Source organism: Chiloscyllium plagiosum, chromosome 3 (assembly GCF_004010195.1).
Source record: "Chiloscyllium plagiosum isolate BGI_BamShark_2017 chromosome 3, ASM401019v2, whole genome shotgun sequence".
NCBI lineage: Eukaryota > Metazoa > Chordata > Chondrichthyes > Orectolobiformes > Hemiscylliidae > Chiloscyllium > Chiloscyllium plagiosum.
Window position 1 is genome coordinate 37,947,778 of NC_057712.1, and position 24,987 is coordinate 37,972,764.

General features: G+C 39.0%; 1 protein-coding gene across 3 annotated transcripts in view; it reads right to left on the bottom strand.

The window, feature by feature from the left end:
* LOC122542453 (signal-induced proliferation-associated 1-like protein 2) overlaps positions 1–24,987 on the bottom strand; it is a 557,075-nt gene that overhangs the window by 252,579 nt on the left and 279,509 nt on the right. For all 3 annotated transcript variants that reach the window (XM_043680159.1, XM_043680169.1, XM_043680179.1), the window contains exons 7-8: positions 24,205–24,362; positions 14,047–14,623 (exon numbers count right to left, since the gene is read on the bottom strand). In XM_043680159.1, the coding sequence (XP_043536094.1) occupies positions 14,047–14,623; positions 24,205–24,362 (735 nt within the window). The remainder of the gene's footprint in view (positions 1–14,046; positions 14,624–24,204; positions 24,363–24,987) is intronic.

Genomic DNA, 24,987 nt, shown 5'->3' on the forward strand with positions numbered 1-24,987 from the left:
TGAACAAAGTGGGAGGGGTTGCGGAGGGAGCGAGGGATGAGAGAAAATGGACACGAGAGAGAAAGAGAGACATGGGCATGAGAGAGGAAGGGGAGACAAGGAATAAGCCAAAGGGGAGGGTTTGACAGAACTGGGTGATGGGGCAAGAGTGGGAGTGGGGGGTGAGGTTTTGAATGGGAGTGTAACTGAGTGGTGGGGTAAGATTAATGGGGACAAGAGACAATGCATGGGCAGGTGGTGGTGGACTGGAAATGGGGCAGGGGATATCGAAGAGAGATGCAGGCAGGAATGAGGGGGGCAGAAGTGAGATACAGAAATGTAGTTGGAGCTCAGGGAAATCAGAACAGTTTAAAATTTTTATGTAGAGAGGGCTCAGTGATATCCTGGAAGCTGTAAAGGGCTTGACTCAAGCCTGTGAACAATAATTAGTTAGCTAATTGCATGACTAATATAGCAGTTAGTGTGAAGACAAGTCCGAGAATATAGAATGTACAAAATAGGAAAATTAGACCATTTGGTCCCTCTAATATGCCAAGCCATTCAAGAAGATTATAGCTGATCTCCACCCAGGCTTCAATTCCTCTTTTGTGCCAGCTCCCTGTTGCCCTCAACTGCCTGATGCTTCAGGAAATCTGTCTACCTCCTCTTTAAATACGTTCAGTGATAATACTTCCACGATTCTCTACCCCAGAGAATCCTCGTCACTACACTCTGGGAGAAGTAACTCCTTTCCACATTAGTTGTTAATGAAGTCCCCTTCTACTGTCATATATCTTCCACCTCGAGATTTCATTACTTGTAGAAACATCTCAACATCTATCCTATCATCTTGCAGAATTGTGTGTAGTCAGTGCGTTTCTTCAATGTAAATTGGCTATAACCCATTGACGAATTTGGACCATTATTTGTAGAATGTGAACTTTTCTCACCTGCATTGACTCTAATGCAATTCTGGTCCCATTGGTTTAAATGGTGTTGCTACTACACGATTTTCTTAGGACACGGGATTGCATGGAAATGGAACTATCACGTTATTTCAGAACAGACAGTATTTTAGTAAGATCACCCCTACTCCTTCTAAACTCAAGTGAATAAAGCCAAACCTGTTTAGCTATTCTTGATAAGTCAATTCCTTCATCCCAGTAATCAATCTCTTCAATTGCCTCAAATGCCAGTGTATCTTTTTTTTAAAAAAATGCAGGGACCAAAACTATATGCAGTATCCAGGTGTGGCCTCACCAGTAATATATTCAGTTGAAACAGCACTTCCTTATTTTTAAACCCAGAGCTATAAGGGTCTAAATTCCACTTGCTGTTTTAATTATTTGCTGCAGCTGTATGCTAATATTTTATGTTCCATGCACAAGAACACACAGATCCCTCTGTGCTGCACTTCTTTTTAGAAGCCATCTTAATTTAAATATGTCTGCCTTTTGATGCTACCTTCCAAAGTGTATGACCGAATGCTTTTCTACTTTAAACTCCATCTGCCAAGTTTTTGCCTATTGACTCAACCTATCCATAGCCCCTTTGCAGACCTTTGAAGTCCATACTACAACATGCACTCCAGCCTTCTTCTGTTAAAAATCAGCAGCAAATTCGGATTGCATTCTACTTACTCCAATAAGTCTTTAATACCGATTTTAAAAAAATTGAGACTAAAGAACAGATCCTAGTGGCACTCCACTAGTTGCATTTTTCCAGTATGTGAAGATCCATTAATTCCAACTTTGTCTTGTGTGTGCTAACCGATCCTCATTCCTTGCCAGTACGTTACCCCCAATAACATGAGTTCCTATTTTGTGTTATTATCTTTTATGTGGCACTTTCTTGAATGCTTCCTGGGAATCCAAATACACTATATTGTTTGACTCCCCTTTATCAACTCAGCTGATGTCCTCAAAGGACTCTTAACAAATTTGTCATGATTTCCCTTTCACAAAACCATCTTGACTCTTATTGTATTAAGAGTTTCTAAATGTCCTGTTATTCCTTCTTTAATAATGGGATTGGTACTGGGTACACTTCTGTTTGTCATTTATGATAGATGATTTGGATGAGAATAGAGAAGGTATGGTTAGTAAGTTTGCAGATGACACCAAAGTTGGTGGTATAATGGACAGCGAAGATGATTATTTGAGATTACAAACATCTTGATCAATTGGGTCAATGGGCTGAGGAGTGGCAAATGGAGTTTAATTTGAACAAATGTAAGTTATTACAGTGTGCAAAAATATTATTGAGAATGATTCCAGGGAAAAGAAATATCAGCTACATGGATACTTCGGAGAAGTAGGAGCTCTTAAAGACTTTACAGAGTTCAAAATCGTTAAGGATTTGTAAAGATTAGATAGGGAGTAACTGTTACCATTGGTGCACAAATCAAGAACCAGAGGATACTGAATAAGCCAATTTTGTTGTGACCTTCATTATTCTTTTTTTCTTTAAAAAAGCAAACTGCTAAGAGGAATACAGAACAAAAGACTGATGTTTGCTGCTGGGAACTGGCCTGGAAAGATAATGCAGGTTAAGTACTGCTCAAAGAACATTATAGTTGAACAGGCACCAAGATGTGGTTCTGCTGAGAGATTGGCAGCTGATTGGATTCTGAATTGGTCGATCAAATGAGGACTGCTGCTGACCAGCTAACCACAGAGCATGTTAAAAAAGAAAGAGAAATTAAAGGGTGAACTGGTTTTGACTAGGTTCTTTGGGTATGAGGCACTGCTGCTTTTGAAGCTGCAAGTTTGCTTTTTTTTTGGTTTTGCCTTCTCCAATTATTCTTCAGTTATTGAACTTTTGAAAGCCCTGAGCAAAGAACTCCAGTATATAGGAAAGAAGGAAAAGTCTCCAGAAGTTGTTTGTAGTGACCAGTGATTTTGGAATTCAAACAAGCTACAATTCACTGTGCCTGTCATCCAACGCATTGGTATTCATTGTTGAAATGGTTATCAAACTGTCAACTTACAATTCTTTTTCTTAGTTTATCTCTTACTTGTGTCTGTCTATATGTCTGTTGGTATGACAGTAGAGATTGTGGCCTATTTAACTCAGTTGGTTGGATGGTTGGTTTGCAAAGCAGTACGATGACAACAGTGAGAGTTCAAATCACATTCACTGGCTGAGGTTGCCATGAAGAACTGTCCATCTCAACCTCTTCCTCTCACCTGAGATATGGTACCCTTCAGGTTAAATCACTACTAGTCATCTCTCTAGAGTGAGAGTGCAGCCCTATGATCTGGTAAGACAGTGGTGACTCACACTGTAGAGGTTGGAAATTAATGATGATCAGATTTAGAGTGTAGACATTTATTAGATTGCCTTGTAGATCATCTGTGTTATGCCAAAGCTATATTATTACTAATAAATTGTTAATTTTTGTTTGTTTGGTAACCAAGATCAATTTGTTAATAAAATTAAGAGCAGTGGATACAGGAGATCTGAAATAAACAAAAATATAATGCAGCAGGTCTGTCAATCTCTATGAAAGAAAATAGAGTTAATGTTGAGTCCACAGACCCTTCTTCAGAAGTTCTTTACAATTATTTGTAAAGTCTGGTTAGGAAACAAGTGAACAATTTTGGAAGGTCATAGAATGTTTAATTTCACTGTGTTGCAAATCCAGAGTTACCAAGTTTGATTTGGTCTGGCTTGCTACCTGTGTTGTAACATTGGCAAAAGAAGCAACAGTAACACAAGGCTAAACCTTTGACACAGTCAGTGGTTAACATCTGGACTGCACTGTTCAAGGTCATGGAGGAGATAATTGGAACTTTTGAAAGAGAATTGGACAAACATCTAAAGACAAAAATATTTAAGTCCACAGGGAAAAAAGTGGTGGAATGAGACTAGGTGAGTTGGTCTTACAGATACTATAGACACTACAGACTGAATGCCAACACCCATGTAGTAAACATTTGATGATTTAATGAACTAGCATTCTCTACTTGCCAGTCACAATGTGGTCTGCTCCACACCGGGGAAGCCAAACAGATTGGGCGAATGCATTGAGGAAAACCTCTGTTCAGTCTGAAAGCATGATCGTAAGTTTCTTGTGGCCTCCCATTTTAACTTTCTACTTTGTTATGTCATGCTATTATCCCTGTCCTTCGTCTCCTCCAATATTCCAATCAAATTACAAGCTTGAGGAAGAGCGCCTCACCTTTCAACTGAGCATTTTTCAGCCTTCTAAACTCAAAACTGAGTTCAACAGTTTCAAACTTTAATTGCTATCTCCATTGTGGTTCTATTTCTTGGCACTTTTCATTGTAATCTTGTTTCTCCCATGTTTGGGGTCTGCTATTAACATCACTTGGACACAATTTTAAGTTTCTTTACTTGCCCCATTGCTTCGTCCCACCAACTCTTTTGTTAATATTTTCCATTTTCCACATAATTACAGACCTTTTGTTTTGTTTTGTTTTAATTCCTACCCTGTCCCAACATGGCCCACTGAAAGCGGACTACATTCCTGACTTTTCCCAGTTTTGGTGAGGTCACAGACCTGAAATATTAACTCTATCTCATCCTCCTACAAATGCTGCCAGTGCTGCTGAGCCTTTGAAGCATTGTTTTTATTTCATATCAGATTTCCTGTGTCTGTAGTATTTTTCTATCAAAATTACTTCATAGACACTTTTAATATATTTAGTAAAACTACTGGGAAATGCTTCACAATGTCAAGAACAGAAACAAGGATGTCTTCAATTGGATTTGCTTCACTCAGCCAAGAAAAGCAGTATATTCACATTATTAGATGGCTGTGTGTCTCTCTCTCTTTTATTTAAAATGCCGGAGACAGTTACAAGAGATTTCAATTTATTAGTCAGATTTTATCTACATTTCTTCCAATCACAGACTGATGCATAGTGTTCATAGCATGTTTTAACGTGATATCAAAGTTAGTTCAAGCCTCAGAATACAGACATTGCATAGTGTCACTCTCAAGGTACAGGTCTGTCGTGTTGAGATCAATGTATGCAATGGAAATCACTGCAATGATACTGTAGTTTCTTAGTATGTCCTCTTAGCTGAAGGTGAACAATTTCTTAGTATATGCCCCAGGGTTGTACTAGCTGTGCAGAAATTGAAAAGCTTTAGGGCTATAGTAATATGGCCAACATAATTCACACAAATTAACAGTACAAAAGATCAGGAAATTTAAAAATCAGGTATCTGGGCATAGAACATTTATGATTGTATTTTGCAAAATATATATCTAGGTTCAATATTCAGTTTGCCCAAATCAGGATATGGCTGGACTCACGTACAAAAAGGGGAGGCTTTGGCCGATTGCTATTATTGCAGAATTATTAGTCGAGAGATCCATTTAATATTCTGGGTACCATGGTTCAATTCCCACCATGGCAGATGTAGGAGTTTGAATTCAACAAAATCTGGAATTAAGAGTCTAATGATGATCATGAAACCATTGTTGATTGTTGAAAAACCATCTGGTTCCCTTCAGGGAAGAGAATTGGTCTGGGCCTACATGCGACTCCAGATCCACATCAATGTGGTTGACTCACAATTGCTCTCAATGAGGGAAGAGCAATAAATGAGCAACGCCCACATTGCCTGAACAAATTTTTAAAAACTGTTGGCGATTTTTAAATCGGGTTACTCGTAAGTGTTGGATTTAATAAATTAATAGGCCAGGTTACCATTCTTAAATAGATCAAAGACAATAACGAAATGAAAAGAACAAAAAAGCAAAAATTATATTCTATTATGATGCTTCATTACACTGGTTCAGGAAAATTATCTTTGGTGTAAGTTAGCTGACTTTAGTACTTTATGATTTTCGATAAACAAACAAAAAAACTCAAAAATCATGAATGCCCATTGTTTGTTTAAAAATGACATTTTGTTCATATCAAATGACATCATAAAAATAAAATTCTAAGTGATAAAGTAAGTTCCATTCTGGATAAATAAGTAATGTCCTTCCTAAGCATCGACAAAGAAACCAGGATTGCACCTTCCGCCTCAGAGTGGTTCATAACAAAACCTTCACTCTGTAATCACGTTAACACTTTTCTGGAATAAAGCTTGGTGAATTGAAATGTCTTGTCAATGTTCAGGCTTGTACACTGGGAAAGTTTTCTAACTGTATGTAATGCATAGATATGATTGAAAACTAACTATAAAATTATCCATCCATCCAAGAAGCCTTCTAAATTTTCTGCGTCTATTTCATAAATGGTATTGCAACCACACTGTACTAGTGGTAGAAGAAGTGGTAGAAAGTGGCAGGTGAAATATCTCTTTATTTTAGCTGAGAAAGAAATTGTTAACTTCAACATTCTTCTGCTCAAACTCTGGTGGCTGTCCTATAGGAAGGATATTGTTAACTTTGGGACAGTGCAGAAAAGGATGTTGCTAGACTGGTGGACTTGAATTATAGGGAGAGCCTGAACAGGCTGGGACTATTTTTTTTGCAGCGTCAGAGACTAAGAGGTGACCTTATAGACATTTATAAAGTCCTGAGGGACACAGATAGGGTGAACAGCCAAGGTCCTTTTCTGAGAGTGAGGGAGTCAAAAACTAGAGGACATAGGTTTGAGGTGGGGGGAAAGATTTAAAAAGTCCTGACGGGTAACTTTTTCCCACAGAGTGTGGTGTATGCATGGAACAAGCTGCCAGAGGAAGTGATGGAGGTTGATACAATTACAACATTTAAAATCCACCTAGAAGGGTGCATGATTGAAAGGGTTTGGAAAGATATAGGCTAAATGCTGGCAAATGTGACCACATCCGTTTAGGATATCTGGTCAGCAAACACAGGTTGGTCCAAAGGGTTTGCTTCCTTGCTGTTTAACTCAAACTTTTAAAAGAATATTTTTCACTGTTAAACGTCTGGACAAGTTTTCAGTCTGTCCATTGGAGGCACATGTGAATCTTCAATTACTTTGCACAACCTGCAAACAATTAAAATACAATTAACCACATTCCATCAAGATTGGAATAGTATGTATTTGTGAGCAACGGGGGTTTAGGTTAGGTTGCAGTGTTGATTGAGGAGGAGAACGTAGTGGGTATTTGGGTGGGAGAAATTTGTTAAGTACTGTAGGAAGGAGGGGTGTAGTGCACTATATTGGGGTTAGTTTGAGGAGTGTGAAGCGACAGAGTTGGGTCAAGCGAGTTAGGGAATGGGGGGTGGTGAAGAAGAGTGTCTGTGGAGTACTGGGTTTGGGAAAGGAAATGAAGTGCTACCCAAGATGTCACTGGGAAAGAAATGTTTGACGAATTTGATTAACCACTAGACAAACAAATGTTGGGCCCTGACTGGCAGTTTTAGCAGTGATTGATTGCTAGTATTGCGCATTATTGGTTTATCATTGGCATCTTTTACTACCCTGTTCCAATCAGAACAAATTAGCATGTGTAATGTGACACAACAGTGATAACTTCAATCAACACACAATTGGTATTTTGTTCAAGTGATCATTTTCTGAGCATTATAACAGTACAAAAATGTGAATTATTTCAAATGTTGTGAATTTACAGACTACTTTGAACAGGTCACATGTTCTTTTTGAATATCATCTGGCATACTAGAATTATACAATACAGGAAATGGACACTTATCCCATTATGCACATGCTGACTCTTCAAAAGATGAGAAGGTTAAGATCATTTTTCTCCTAACTAATTATTTCTTACTTTAGCTATTCACCACTTGTACTACACAAAACCTGTATAAACATATAATCTTGCCAAACCACTAATGCAACAAATCCACATCCCGCATGTCGTTTAAATGCTCCACCCATCATTGAAAAAGAAATACTTCACAGTTACAAAATTACAGTTACCTGCAAATCCTACATCTCACACTCCAGTGTGAGCTCTTTTTCATCTTACAATATATGAACAAATCTGACCTGGATATATTTGGTCTATAGCAGTCATAGCCACAACCATTCACAGCCATTTACAACTTTAAAAGTCTTTTAACATGGCAAGGGACAGAGATATAGCAGAGAAAGAGGAAGATCCTCTGCCAACTCAGTCTCTGTCCATCTGGTCCTCTGCACCCTCCTGCTTGGTTCCTCCCACAGCTCTGCTTTCATGAAAACTGTGCAGCTGCCAACCATTGAAAATAAATGGGAAGCAGTTGGCAAGCGACACAAATAACAGAGAAAGCACTATGCAGCAGTAAGAGAAGCAGCAAGAAAGAGGAAGGTGAGGGGATCAGAAAGACAGAGTACAGCCAACAGAACAAAAAGCTAAGAAGGTCAAAGAACATCTCTCTCATAACACAACAGGAAGCTCAGAGCATTTCTCTCAGGATTTTTTGATACTATCTAGGCACAAAGCTCAACATAGATTCAATTCATACTGGATGGCTACAACTGCTAGAATATATCAAAGACTGAATTTAAGGCAAGGTTAGAAGGGCAGAGCTTAGATAAGAGGAGCCTTTCAGAAATAAATCCAGATCAATGCTCTGATCCCTGTACTTTCTAAAAAAACTAATTTTGAAAGGTAATTTTTCCAAAATCCTTTGGCAACACATTCTATGGACACAAGTGGATATAATAAGAAAGCATTTTTTGTGCTCATCCTTTCAGCGGGTCTGCCCCAAACTCTAATGGTGCTGTGGCTGGAAGCTGTGATCTAGATCTTATACCAGAGCCACCAGTAAATCACAAAAGCTACAGAGGCTGACTCAAACCCTTTAATTGGGCAGTTGCGTGGGCTGGACTTGACACCTCAATGTAGCTGAGCACTTAGAGGTGTGCTTTAAATTGCAGGTATTGGCTACTGTCCTACTTTTAGAAATTGATGCTGTGTTAACTCAAGTATTATACAAATTGGGAGTTAAATTGTTGAGTTAGTATTACTGTGTGAACAAAGTGGATAAAAGAAAATCCCATCTCAGTTGCTAGTTACTATTAGTCAATAACTACTTCAAATAATTGAACAACTCCATTATCAATAGATTACTCAATATTTCACATTTTCTACTGCCTAAACTATCACTTATTAATCAGTAGATTGTAGCAATGTGACTGAGCTCAGTTTCAGACTTCATCTTCTTTCCCAAACCAAGCCCACTTGTCTCCAAAGCCAGAATCTTCTCTAGACTGCATTACCTCAACACTGACCACTCCACCAATGAAACTCGTTCAAAGCTCCTGCTGCATATATTCTACTTTGCATTAAGTGTGTTCATTCACCACACCTTCTCAGCCAAAAGTTGATTTCCTATTCCCAATTTTTTTGATTAAGTACATCTGTGATTTTACTTCATCTCAATTCTGCAATTTTTAATCAATCCCACAAATCCTCTTCACTAAAGATTTGTTCCTCTGACCCCACCTTCTAACTCCACCTCCTTCCCTCCTCCTTTCTTTCAATCACTTCAGTGCCATCATCTATACTTCCCTTCCTGTACGCTCTGCCTCTGCTTGGAAAACAATGCTTTTTATCAAGTTTCTGGTCACCCATTCTAACCTCGCTCTTTCTCTCTCAGGCAGTGGCCATATTCCTTATATCTGGGTGGCTCCATGATTAGCACTGCTGCCTCACAGTGCTAAGGACTTAGGTTTGATTCCACCCTTGGGCAACTGTCTTGTGAGGAGCTTGCACATTTTCTCTTTGACTGCGTGGGTTTCCTCCAAGTCCTCCAGTTTCCTTCCACAGAGCAAATATATGCAGATTAAGCGGATTGGCCATGCTAAATTGCCCGATAGTGTCCAGGGATGTGCAGGGTTACAGGGATAGGCTAAGGGGGTAAGTCTGGGTGAGATGCTCTTCAGTGCATTGTGGAGGATTTCGTAAGACCATAAGTCATAGGAGCAGAAATTAGGTCATTCAGCCCAGAGTCTGCTCCACCATTCAATCATGGTTGATAGGTTTCTCAACCCTATTCTCCCGCTTTGCCCCGTAACTCTTAATCCCCTTGATATTCAAGAACCTATCTATCTCAGTCTTAAATATACTAAATGACCTGGCCTCCACAGCCTTCTATGGAAAGGAATTCCATAGATTCATCATTTTCTGGCTGAAGTAGTTTATCCTTATCTGTTCTAAAAGGTCTTCCCTTTACTTTGGGGTGGCACGGTGGCTCAGTGGTTAGTACTGCTGCCTCACAGCGCCAGGGACCTGGGTTCAATTCCCACCTCGGGCAACTGTCTGTGTGGAGTTTGCATGTTCTCCCTGTGTCTGCACGGGTTTCGTCTGGGTCCTCCAGTTTCCTCCCACAGTGCAAAGATGTGCAGGTTAGGTGAATTGGCCATGCTAAATTGCCCATAGTGATAGGTGCATTAGTCAGAGGGAAGTGGGTCTGGATGGGTTACTCTTCGGAGGGTCGGTGTGGACTGGTTGGGCTGAAGGGCCTGTTTCCAAGCTGTAGGGAATCTAATCTAATGACTCAAACTGCAATTTTACCTAGAGAGAATCCTGGACTAGAACCCCCAAGTCTCTTTGCACTTCAGACTTCTAAATTTTCTCCCCATTTAGAAAATAGTCCATGTCTCGATTCTTCCTTCCAAAGTGCATGACCTCACACTTTCCCACATTGCACTCCATCTGCCAGTTCTTTGCCCACTCTCTTGACCTGTCGAAATCCTTCTGCAGCCTCCTCCATGCTACCTGTCCCTCTACCTATCCTTGTATCATCTGAAAACTTAGCCAGAATGCCCTGAGTTCCTTCATCGAGATTGTCAGTGTATAAAGTGAAATGTTGTGGTCCCAACACTGAGCCTCGTAGCACACCACTTGTCACCAGCTGCCATCCTGTGAAGGACCCTTTTATCCCGACTCTCTGCTTTCTGTCAGGCAGCCAAGCTTTTATCCATGCTAGCACCTTGCCTCTAACACTCTAACTCAGTAGCCTCCTGTGCGGCACCTTGTCAAAGGCCTTCTTGAAGTCCAGGTAGATAACATCCACTGACTCTTCTTGGTCTAACCAGCTCGTTAGTTCCTCAAAGAATTCTAGCAGATTTGTCAGACATGACTTCCCCTTGATAAAACCATGCTGGCTTTGCCCTGTTTTACCATACACTTCCAAGTATTCAGAAATTTCGTCCTTCACAATGGATCCCAGGATCTTACCCATGATCAAGGTTACGCAAATCAGTCTGTCATTTTCCATCTTTTGCCTTACTCCCTTTTTAAACAGAGTTGTCACGTTTTCCAGTTTTCTGGGACCCTTTCTGATTCTAGCGATTCCTGAAAGACCATCACTATCGCCTCCACTATCTCTTGTCAGCTATCTCCCTTAGAACTCTGGGGTGTAGTCCATCTGGTCCAGGTTATTTATCCACCTTCAGGCCATTCAGTTCTTCTAGCCCTTCTCCTTGGTGATGACCACCATATTTAGCTCTGCTCCTTCACTCTCTTGAATTTCTTTGATGGACTGAATGGCCTGCTTCCACACTTTAGGTATTCTATGATTCTCTGAAGCATCTAAGGATGTTTTGTAACATCCCAAATGTTAACTATGACATTTCCACACTAAAAGTAGATTGCATGTGTAAACTGCAATTATTGGATTTGAAAGTTGAGGAGAAAAGAATTCAATGTTTGCGAGTCAGATTCAGAAATGTACTCTTAAACCCTCTGACTTAATTTCATTGTCAGTCCTCAGTAAGAAGTAGCTCAGCCTTTTAAAAATAATGCATAAGCTGAGGCAGACAATGCAAGAAAAAGGTTATACTGGATTAAAATAAATTAGAAATCAGAAGAAATTACAACATTTTCCTTAACCAGAAGTAGCTGAAATGCAAAAGTCCTGGAGAAACTTAGCATGTCTGTCATCATGTGTGGAGACATTCAGAGCTTATGTTTTGAGTCTGAATGGAATTCTGGAGAGTCATACTGGACGTGAAATGTTAACCCTGTTTCTGATCAAGGTTCCTTCAGAAATACAGAGTCATACTTCAAATGCGACAGATCTTCATAGTGCAGGATAGTCAGGGAAAGCACATATTATTCCCTTTTTCACAGCAGTCAGTTGCTGTAATCTTTGATTTCAATGTCTACCGTCACAGGTAGCCACTATAGCAATTCCTGCGAAAGGGTAAGTATGGAAGTTATGTGTGGTCAGGGTCCCGGAGGTTAAAGTGAGGCTACCATGTGGGCAGAATATTTTGTGGGTAGATTTCTGCGTAGGCAGGGTGCTGGAGTGCCAGGGCACAAGGGGAAGGGGCCAAGGTAGATGCTGCTATGCTTGAGGTGGGCTGGAGGTATCAGATTTGTTCAGCAGCAATTGGGAGTGGGGGAGGGGTGGTCATAGCTCCCTCATGGGCAGAAGGAAGTGGTATCAGATCAGGACTTTGTGTGTCTATCATGTGCGTGTGTGCGTGTGCGTCCATTCGTTCATTCGTTGGGAGGGGGAATCACTTTAATACTCCGCCTTTTAATAATCTAACATGTCCTTAATAACTATTTATTTAACTGCAGCAGAACCCTCCAATTTAGATGGATATTTTGGATGGGTTTCCGGGAATAGAGGATTAGCCATCAGAATCTTCATTTTCCCAGGCAATTCCCCTGTACCCTGCAATGCTGGGATCCCTCAGAGTCCCGAAGTGCAAGTGCTATCTATGTTGCAGAAGCGACCATCTGGTCATCAGAAAACCTGGGCCTACATTACCATTCCTTCATTATTGCTGGGTCAAAATTAATGAATTCCTCTCTTACAGAACTGTGCGTGTACAGAACTGGGCAGTTAGGGATGCACAATTAAGGCTGGCCTAACCAGCAATATCTAATCCCATGAATTAATAAAAAATTACACAAACCGCAGAAGCCTAAATACAGAATTGATTTACACTTTCCCACCATTTGCGCCCTCTCCAGTAAAGCACCTCTTTGAAAAGACAAAGCAGAAACAAAGAAAAAAAATCCAAAACTAGAAAAAGTCTCAGGAAATTTCCCTCTAATCTCTGATAGCAATCATAAACATTAATGATACCAGTTTTTCTCATCTACATTTTGTAACTCAGCTTAGAAACGTACCCAAACACCTTACAGAGAATTCTTATTTATTATTCATTTTGGCATGTTTTCAGAAGTCAATTTTTCTGAAAATATGCTTTCCATTGTCTAAATCAACTGTGCCTAGTTCTCCCAACTTGATTCAGCTCAAACAATCCATCAAGGAACCAGTCGCTGGTCAGAACTGCTTTCATTAATAACTACCCTTGTTACTTTTGTTTGACGACTGATCTATCACAGTTCCCTCAGTCGCCACCAAATGCTGTCATACAATCCTTTCGTTGTGTATCATAAATACTTTCCGAAAAATACAATGGCATATTTTTGATTCCAAATGAAATTTTAACATCTAAAGAAAGCTTAAACAACAATATAAGAAACTTTTTTTTTTAAACCAACCTGACCAAATGTCCCATTGAATTGATTTTCAAATAGTGTATTATCTCCAGCAAAACTTTTACTTTCAGGCTTCAGCCTCTCAAAGCTAGGGATTGTCCAGAGGTCTGACTGATTATTCAACATAAATGAGCTATATGAACATGTACAGGTAAACTCGCCAGTCAGATCTTTGTTGATCAGCATGGACACAGTGGGCCGAATGGCCTCACTCCATGTTGGAAACATCTGTGAATACATTTTTAAAGTAGTTAAAGCAATAAAGACTAAGAGTTTAGGATACAAAGATCAACAGGCCATGTAGTTGACTACAATCACCACTTGTGATAATTGGTCATTTGTAATTAATGTGAATTTATGTTGCAAATGCTACAACAGTACAAGATTGTGTAACATCATATAATCCACTGAATAGCAACTGCCCTTTCCCTGAAGCCCATTTTCCAACATTTGTTTAAAAAAAAAGCTAGAAGCAAAGTAATGGCCCAAATAAATAATATTCTAGAAATTAATAGCAATCTTAAAGTAAATAGAATTACTATGAAGCAACTCATTACTTCCTATATAAATTGAATCATACCTTAGCATTCAGAGTATTACAGGAGGAAAGGGAACCATGGCTGGCAAAGAATTAGGATAAAAACTATTGCATAAGTTAATCATACTAAGATTAATAGTAATGAAAATAGTTTGTTTTACCTCAAGTCTCTGTACGATTTCTCTGATATCATCTGCACAGCTTTCCATAGCAGACAGCAGGATGCATTCTCCTCTTTCATAAAAAATCTTTATGGTCATTAAACCAGAGGTCCAGCCAATGACATCCCTGCATGAGCAATTAAAAACTACATTTTTAGAGTCTTTCTCTACAAGCACGATGAATTCATTTGAGATTCCAACAATACATTCAATATCATTAGACTGGCCAAAGTCTCGAGCAAGGACATTCCACACAATAGCTCCAAAGCTGTACAGCTGCGCATCCTTCCGGGGTTTTGACTTCTCCTTTTTCTTTGCCCCAAGTGTGATGAAACTGAATTTCACTGAAGAATCAACTGTAGCTGTGGTAACAAAGTTTTCTGCCAAATCTTTCAAGTATTCCTGCCTTGTCCTGGTAGCCATTGCTCGGAACTTCTCAGACTTGTGTGCTGCATTTTCTGCATTGATAACTTTGGCAAGAAGAAAGTCCCTGAATACTGCTGACTTTGGAAAGGTGACTCCTTTGGGAATAGGTGGGCCAAACGGAGGCACATCTTTAGACCTGGATACAGCCACACTGTATGTGTTAAAAGAGATACCACGTTAGAATTCTAAACACAAATATTAACTACAGTAGGTACAGTTTGTCAAAGAAAAAGCACAAGATAAAAGCATAACTGATATCGTGCATAGAAATTTAGGGAGGAGAGACTTGGAAAGTATTTCAATTATCTTCCACCACACTTTGAGGAAAAGCATTCCAAAGACTCAGGAAACTTTTTATCATAGCACTCTCTAAAACTTATTTTTGAACAGTGACTCATTGTTGTAGAATTTCCTACAAGCTAACACGTTCCTTCCAAGTGCACCGTCATGATGTCTCAGGATTTTGTGTTTCAACCTTCCATTAGCTTATGAATACAAGCCTAACTTGTCCAAACATTCCTCATAATACAACACACCTATAACATGTATTAGTCTAGTAAACCTTCCCCAAATGGCTTTTAATGCATTTACATAACTTCCATAAATAAGGAGACCAGTACTCCAGACATCGCCTCACCAATGCAGCTGAAGCATAACCTACCTTTTTCTCATTTTCAATTCCTCTTGTAATAAATTATAATATTCTACTAGCTTTCCCACAACCTTGCTGCACCTGTAATTTAACCTTTTGCGAGTAATGCACAAGGACACAGATCCCTCTGCATTTCAGAGCTTTGCAATCTCTCACCATTTAGATAAAAAGGCTTTTTTTATTCTCCCTAACAAAATAAACAATTTCATATTTTCCCGCATTATACTCCATTCATCAGATTTTTGCTGACTCACTTAACTTATCCTTACCTCTTTGTAGCTGCTTTTTGTCCTCTTCAGTTATATATCTTTGCATTGTGAGCAAATTTAGCAACCATTTCTTAGGTCCCTTCACCCAAGTCATTTATGTAAGATGTAAAATGTTTAGGTCTCCAGCAATGATAGCTGTTGCAAACCATGGTGCATTTTGCTAACCAGTGAAAAACCCTTTAATGTTTATCTTCTGTTTCCTGTTAGCTCGGCAATCTTCTTTCCATGCCAATATGTTACCCTACACTATGAGATATGCATTCATAATATGGCCACACAGGTTGTTTACCAAACTACAAATCAATCCAATACTCTCTAAGGAAGAGTGGAAGGGATTTCGGTCAGGAATGTGATGGAAATAAAGCTGGAGCCTCTATCATCACTACAAAGCAAATCTAAACATGTTGACACTATTTCAAAGGCAAATTGGGCTCAAAATTTTGTATTACAACTCCATATGCCATTAATATTCTCATTATCAATGAATTTTTCTTCCTTAAATGTTTTTTTTAATTATTTATGGGATGTAAGCCAGTATTTATTGCCCAATCCCAATTGCTTTGGAGAAGGTGATTGTGTGCTGACTTCTTGAATCACTGCAGTCCTTAAAGGGTAGATACATCCACCATGTTGTTAGAAAGAAAATTCTTAGTAGTTAGATTCTCACCCTCATCTTTCTCAATTACTCTCTTATACGAATTTGCTGTTGAACAGGAAAGAGGATAAAACAACCTTCAGAGGCATAGAAAAAACAAATCTTCAACCAGTGAATGCAAGATTGAGAATCAATGTATCTACAAACTTGTGTTATCAGAGTTAAAAGGACTTGAAAGGTCCTAAAGGAAACAACTCATAAATGTATGTGATCTGGACTGGTCCCAGAACTGCATTTCTCTGACTTTATTTCCATCCTACCAATAACATGGGTCTTGTCTCTTTGTGTATCTATATGTGTTCATGAATTTGGGGAAAGGAATAGAGTTTAAATTAGAATTACAGATTAGCAATTCAATTCGTCTTTTTGCCATTGGTTAAAAAGCTTGATTACCATAAATGATTATTAAGAAAGAAAATAAAGAACATCTGATGTGCACATTCTTTTCATCCAAATTAAACGTTTAGATAAAATTGGTTAATTTGGTGGTTTAGTTAAATGTTCACAGTTGTGACAACTAGGGGAATAGTGAGGCTTGATTTCCAATGCACTACTCCAGTGAGTCATGGCATTATGCATATGCTTCCTTTGTTCTTTGTGATGGTACAGATAGCATGTTTGGAAGGTGTTATCAGAGGACCCTTTGTGAATTACAATAGTGCATCTGTGATGGATAGTGTAACTGTTGGAAGTTGGTGGATGGACTGTTATCCTAGATAATCTCAAGCCCTTAGTCAGACAAGCAAAGACTATACCATTACACTCCTGGCTTGTGCCTTGTAGCTGGCACACATGCATTGGGAAGACAGGATGTGAGTTATTCACTGTAGAAATTCTAGCCTCTGGCGTATTCTTCCAGCCCCAGTATTTAGAGAGGCTTAATCCAGTTTAGTTCCTGGTCAATGAAAATGTCAACCTTGTTGATAGTGAGGGACTCAGCAATGATAATGTTACTGAATTTCAAGGGGAGATGGTTAGATTCTCTCTTGTTAGAGATGGTCACTGGCATTTACCAGCCAAAGCCTGGATATTATCCAAGCCTTGCTCAATGTGAACATCAACTCCTTCAGTATCGGAGGAATCACAACTCGTGTTGGTCATTATACAATCCTCAGTGAACATCTCCACTTCTGCTCTCATTCGGAAGGTTATTGGTGAAATAGGCGAAGATGGCTGAAATAGGGTTACTAACTCAGGGAACTCCTGCAGGAACGTTTAGTGGTTCAGATTATTTATATCCAACAACACAACTACCTTCCTTTGCTCTAGGTATACTCCAAACAAAATTTTCACTCAATTCCACTGATGACAGTTTGCTAGGGCTCCGTTTGCCATACGTGGTCAAATGCTGTATTAAAGTTAAGGTCAGTCACCCTAACCTTGCCTCTGGAGTTCAACTCTTTTGTCCACGTTTTGACCAAGACCACGTTTTGATGAGGACAGGAGTTGAATGGCCCTGGTGAAACTCAAACAGCATCAATGTGCAGATTATTCCTGAGCGAGTACTGCTTGATGGCATTATTGATGATCCCCTCTATTACTTTACTGATGATCAAAATTGGACAACGTGGTGCTGACAGGCTGGGTTGACACTGTCCTACTGTTGGGCACAGGGCATACCTGGGCACTTTCCCGCACTTTCAGGTTAATGTTTTAGAGACAGAGTCACACAGCACGGAAACAATCCAACCATTGAGATCATATTCATTTACCTGTCAGTTCATCTACCTATGGGGCAGTACAGTGGCTCAGTGGTTAGCACAGCACCAGGCTCCCAGGTTTGATTCCAGCCTCGGACGACTGTCTGTGTGGAGTTTGCATGCACTCAGTATCTGCATGGACCTCCTCCGGGTGCTCCGGTTTCCTCCCACAGTCCAAAGATGTGCAGGTCATGTGAATTGACCATGCTAAATTGCCCAAAGTGGTAGGTGCATTAGTCAGAGGGAAATGGGTCTGGGTGGGTTACTCTTTGGAGGGTCGGTGTAGAGTGGTTGGGCTGAAGGACCTGTTTCCACACTGTAGGGAATCTAATCTAATCATTCCATGCTGAACATAATCCCAAACTGAAGTAGCCCCATCTGTCTGTTTTTGACCCATATCCCTCCAAACCTTTCCTATTCATGTACTTATCTAAATGCCTTTTAACTGTTCCAATTGTGCCCACATTCATCACTCCCTCAGGAAGTTCAGTCCATATGAAAACCACCTTCTGTGTAAAACATTTGCCCCTCGTGTCTTTTAAATTTCTCTCCTCTCAACTTAAAGAAGTGCCCCTCGTCTTAAAATCCCCCATCGTAGGGAAAAGACATCCATCATTACACCTATTTATACCACTCATGATTTTACAAACCTGTATATGGTCACCTCTCAAACTCCTACGCTCCAGTGGAAAAAGTCCCAGTCTATCCACCATTTCTTTATAACGCAAACCTTCCACACCTGGCAACATCCTGGTAAATTTCTTCTGAACTCTCTCCAGCTTAATAATATCCTCCCTATAACTCGGCAACAAGAACTGGAGACAATACTCCAGAAGAGGCCTCATTAATGTCCTGTACAACCTCAATATGATTTTCAAACTCCTATATGCAAAAGGTTTGAACAATGAAGGCAAGCATGCTCAACGCCTTTTTAACCATCCTGTCTATATGTGATAGAAATTTAAGAGAATTATGTACCTGTACTCCTAGGTGCCTCTGTTGTACAACACTACCCAAGGACCTACCATTAATTGTATAAGTCCCACCATTGTTTGCTGTTCCAAAGTGTAATATCTTGCATTTATCCGGATTGAACTCCATCTGCCATTTTTCAGTCCATTGACTCATGTTTGACGTAGCTATACGGGAATAGTTTGACAAGGCTAAGTTCTGGACTACAAATTGCCAGTACTGCTGTGAAATATTGTCAGAGCCAACAACCTTTTCAGTGTCCAGTGTCTTCAGCCTTCAGGTGGAGGCTGAAATGATTTATTCAATCAGCATCTATGATTGAATATGGATGCAAATACATCAAAGACAAAAGGTGTACTCTTCTTTCAGTGAGGATGAGAGTATCTGTGGAGCCTTCTGCTCTAGTGAGTTATTTAACTGTCCACTACTATTCACAACTGAATGTGATAGAGCTGCAGAGCTTAGATCTAATCCATTGGTTTTGGAATCACTCAGCACTGTCCATTGTATAACTTACAATGGCTTTTGAAGATTTCAAGATAAATATGATCTCCTTGAAAAGGTGCAGTGCTTGATGTTATTTTCTCCTCAATGTTATGGAATTTACTTACTTTCATTCAAAATAACTCATTGAAAAAATACATTATTTTTCTTTACTGTTTCTTTCTTAATGCTTTCTGAAGCTCTTCTCATAACTCTGTTCCATTTGAATGAGATTTTTGTTTCACCTTAGTCTTTCATTACAATTGCAAAGTTATTGGAACTGCAATTTTTATCCATTGACAAGTCAGTTCTGCCTGAATCTAAGATTATCGTTTGCTTTAACAAATGGATCCGATCACAATCCTACTCGTTTGATTTAAGAGTCTAGTTGACAGCATTTGAGCAAATTTTTTTTGAAATATTATTACTAGTTATCAACTCCAGGTTTATCTCATCTTGCAGGCAGTCTCGTTTCACAATGCAACCAACGGCAAAGTCAAATGGACATCAAATAAACAATGGGTACTGACAGGCCCCAAAATATATTCTGGTATTTCCAACATGAAATGTTGCTATGGTGTTAATTTAAGAACAGATGTTCAAATTCAGCCAATAATGAAATGAGGGAAAGAGAAAATGTCTGTACTGTAGTTAGTTTCATCAACCTACTTGGACATGGCATAATACACCTCCAGGACAGGTGGGACTTGAATCCAGACCTACTGGCCCAGATGTCAAGGTACTGTAATGTCTGTTTTATAAACAACAAAAAAAAACAAGAGGTTAACGTGTGATAATGATCTATCTAGATTCTCTGATGAAATTTCATCTGTTTGTGCTTTTTGAAATTTCCTATAGCATTTTCTTATTAGTTTTCCACTTTCCTGAAGGCATCAAGTCTGGCAATCACAACGCTGCTATCTCCCCAGAATCCCAACTTCATGCCAAGCCAGACTGCAAGCATTAAAAGGATCTTCATCCACAGTGTGTCAAAGCTAAGCTCTTTTATTTCTTACATCATTAATGGGATTTGGGTACCAGCACTTATTGCTTATCCCTACTTGCCATTGAATTAGTAATGCATTGCTTCCTTGAATCGCTGAAGTCCATGTGCTAGAAGGACCAATCTTGTGAGGCATAGATTTGAAGGATATTGTCCGAGACAGGGTGGTGTGTAATTTGGAATGGAACTTAGAAGTGGGGGTGTTTCCATACACATGCTGCCCTTGTCTTTTTAGGTGGTCAAGATCATAGTTTCAGGAAGTGCTGCCTTGGCAACATGTTTGAAATGCATTTTGGAAAGAGTATACATTACAGCTGTAAAGTCCAGGTGATGGAGGGAGTCAATGTTTAAGGTTAGGGATCAGTGTCAGTCGAGAAGGTTGCTTTGTTCTGGATGGCAATGAGCTATTTGAGTGTTGCTGAAGGGTAAGTATTTCATCATGCTCCTGAAATAAGCCTTGGAGTTGGTGAAAAGATTATGGGGAATCACAAACACTTTCAACTAAACTCCCAAGAAACAATTACACATATAACATAATATTTTAAAATCCCTGTTCTTGCTTGTGAAGAATAGAAAACCTGCCAACAAAAATCATACTAAATTTTAACATATTGAATGGATGCAACTTCAGAAAAAGAATTTGGACTTTTAAAAAACTGTTAAAATAACAATTAAACCTAGCACTATACTGACTGAAAAATGATAACCAATCAGGTCAATAAGACAGCCACTTCAGGGTAGAATCACAGATATTTCCAGGAATCCCAAATGATGTCAGTTAGGCCCACAAATATGTTTAAATTGAACTTTCGGTAATGTATCTGCCCAGAACATATTACCAAACCACGTTTTCACCATTAGCAGTGATGTTATGTTGTTACTGCAAAATGAATAATGGCTCATTCTAAATGGACTGTACCCTTTCAGAAGTGGAGACATTAGTTTTAAAGACCATTTAATTTAACACAAAATCAATTACCATTGAAAACAAAGATTAAAAAATGCTTTGCAACTAAGTTAATAGGTTTCAGTTGGGCGAGATTCATTTCAAAGTAAGGAAGTCAGATATGGGTTAACAAGGTCCATTAGTAGAACATAGATATAGAGAATTAAGTATGCTTTCAGCAACCTGATCAAATTGGACATCATGTACACATGCAAAGTATCGTGAAATCAACTCTAAATTGAGACTCAGTTCCTCGTAGCAGTAGTGAAGGAGAGCACTTTCCTCTGCGTTGTGAAATCTGAAATAGACTTTGAATTTCATTGCATATAGCACAAAGAGAAAAACTCTCTTTATAATACATTGCTCCATGGTCAGTAATAGATACACAGCACAGAGGCCATTTGATCATTAAAACACACCCTTCATAGAAACTTGGTGTCCCCCACCCTCAGCACATCTAAACACCTTGAGTTACTCCATGAAGTTTGCTTTGCTGACTGTATTGAGAACGTCAATTCAGACACTTATTACTCTTGACATTAAGAAATACAAATCACATCAGTCCTGATCTTGCCTGATGTCAGATGGTACCCACATTGTCCTTTCTGCAGTCATGGCTCAGTTTGAAACTGTTCTAAGAATAAACTATATAGTTCTCTTTCAGTTATCACCTTTCAACGCTCAGGATTTTGTTTCTATAGATCAGCTTAGTGGTTCTTCTATGCATCACGTTTAGCACTCTTATGGTTCCAAGAGTAACTGGCCAGAGCATCAACCTTGGACAAGCAAGTTTATTGCTGCTAAATAGGACTGGAGGTTAAAAATCTAGTCATCTTAATATCAACCACAATTCACAAGTTCATGGGATCAGTAAATTTACTTCAGATTCTGCTGACTGGTCAATATAAAGGTCAACAGCTGCTTGTTGCCCCAAACTAATTGGATATGGCTATAGTTCAGTATAAGCTGTATTATTAAAGCTCTTTCACTTGATATCCAAATTCATTCAACACTACATGAAAGATGATTAAGCATAATCATTGCTTCAGCTCATCCAAGTGCAAAGGCTTTATTTTATATCTGTATTAAATACCAACTATCATTATTTACTGGCAAATATTACCATAAACCTCATCCAATGCCTATGCTACTGCAGCATTTGTCTAAACTCATCTGTGAATTTAGCAAACTTACATCGAGTTTCTCCAAATCAAGTCATTCAGACTGACCAGAAAGAACTGTATGAATCATGGGCATCCTGCTCTGCACACACGAGGGTTAATTTTAGTAGGTGCTGTAGGCTTAACCGTTGCAATGATCTTTATGTTGCCACATATCTTACTTATTTCTTCCTAGAATATTCCAGTCTTCTTCAATTACTTGTACTCCATTCATAATTTTTTTTAGACCACCTGTTTGGAAAGTTTATTCTGTTTCATAGATTCTACTTCCTTTATCTTCTGTGCGTCTGACTGTTTGGAGCTGCTTCACAACCTTTGCTATGTGAAATCTAATGCTTCTACTGAGTTTGAGCAGGGACTACAAGTTGCTGTGAAAACATTTATTTCTACATGAAGTTTTGGATAGTAATAACAGAGATGGCAATTCTCTTTCCATCAAATGGCCGAACAGGAATCTCTCTCACTCTTAACGTTTGCTGTTGCTGAATGTTGGAAAGATGTGCAGGTTGACAATCAACCTGTTTGGCCATATTACGAATGCCTCATTTTTGGCCATCAAGATGGAACCCACTGCACTACAAGACCTCCCAGGTATGGTATAATCCTGCAACTATCAGAGATATGCACTTTACTTTAGAAACCATTAAATTCTTCTCTGCGAGATATTAATTTGCTTCATCACTCAAATGTCTGGCAGTCCTAATTTTCTCCTACTTGATTTTAACTGCAAAATCTCTTCCAAGGATTCTCCTGCTCCTCGAATGCTGCCTGATCTATTGTGCTTTTCCAGCACCACACTCTTGACAAATGTCTGGCCATGTAGACCAGTCTTAGTCGACTTGGAAAAAAAAGGGCACACTATTAGCTCAAATTGTAAAATATTGGACATCTAATAGCAAAATTACTTTGCATAGTATTTGTAACACAGCAACAGGCCAATTGATCCAACTGGCTTTATCAATATATCACTCCCTGATTTGTTTATCTCACTGCCCGTCAGATGCAACCATATCCCTCAGTCATCCCTTCTTGAAATCCATGTTCTCACCACTTCAATAAAGAAGTTTCCCCAGAATTCCCTGTTGAACCTATTAATAGTCATTTTATTCAAGGCCCCCAGTTTTGGTCTTCCCATAAATGACAACATCTTCTGTATGTTGATCCTACCAAACACCTATCAGGTCATCTCATGGCTTTCTCCTGCCAGAGAAAGAGAAATAGCTTGTTAATGTGTTCCAACAGATAACTTAGTTAAATTAGTTTTGCACTTCCCCAATCCTTTTATACATACAAATATCTATCTATCTATATATTTAGTAATATGGAGATCAAAATAGTTGACAGAAGCAGAAGTTGAAGTATGAATCTATAGCGAATCATTCAATTCCAAATAGGGTTGAAACCCCCACATTCTCAAAAGGAAATGCTAATTACTGTTTGGGCTAACTTGATCGATAAAATTCTGCAAAGCAAGAAACAAAAACTGTAAAGGCAGCATATATCATATTAGACAAATAGGATGTGGCTGATCAACTCAACAAAGTATAAAGCAGTAATGATGATAGATGTAGAGAGGTCTGCAGTCAAGGTCATTTTGTTCATGGCTGAAAAACAAACACGATGAGGAGATTTGGAAGAAACACTTGATGAAATGAGGATCTTGCGATCACTTGGAAATGACAAAGCTAATTTCCTGAGGGATCAGCTGATTGTGAAACAGCATTTTTAGCCGAATACATACCCAATATTTGCAACTTCAAAAACAATGAGAAGAAAAGTTCCATTCGGGAAAAATACAGAAGGTGAAAGAGGAGTTCAAAAGCACTTCAGTAACAGAACCAAAAGCAACTAGGTGGATGTTGAGTGCTTACCTGTAGCAGACATTCTCTGTGCATGGATTATGAACTCTGACAATGACAAAAACATGTTGAAAGTGGGATCTGATGTTTCTAGGAGTGAAAGGAAGTGCTCCAGGCTCTTGAAAGACAATTGTGACTATGTCATTTCCTATGTGTCTCTTCCTTAAGAGCTAGGGGAGTATAGAAACAGAAATCTAGTTAGCCAAGTTTGAACAGCACAGATTTAGTGCTGTTTCTAACTATTGCAATTCAGTTAAAATCCCCTCCAAAACTAAAATTCTTTCATTATTTTCACACGTAGATAAATCAATTAATATGCTTTCTCTATTTTTAGACACATTTCTTTCCAACTAGTAAAAGCAGCATATTTTTTGGTGATGATTACTGGATCAGTTGAGACTCCAATATGCCATCTTTCTGGTTGAGGTGTTAACCCAAACCCCTCTACCCTCTCTGGCTCAGTCTATTGTGCTAGTTTTTAAGTTTATGCTGTTGCTTTGCATAGTCAGCACTTTTAAAGATGTCAGCTTTTCACAGTTCTGTAGATAACACTTCTGGGAAAGATACTCCATGTAAAAAGGAAGTATTTTACAGAAAGACCAAGTAGCTGAATATTTTAAATTATGGTTTTCAATAGAACACTGAAGCAACTGAAAAACATTCATACATAACAACAGATGGAAATATGAGAAATTCAGCCTTTTAAGAGACTGTGGATGAAACTCAGTCTCTTCAAACATTATATATTCCCAGTTACTTCTAACACCTAGGAAACAGTCTGTTCTGTAATGTGGC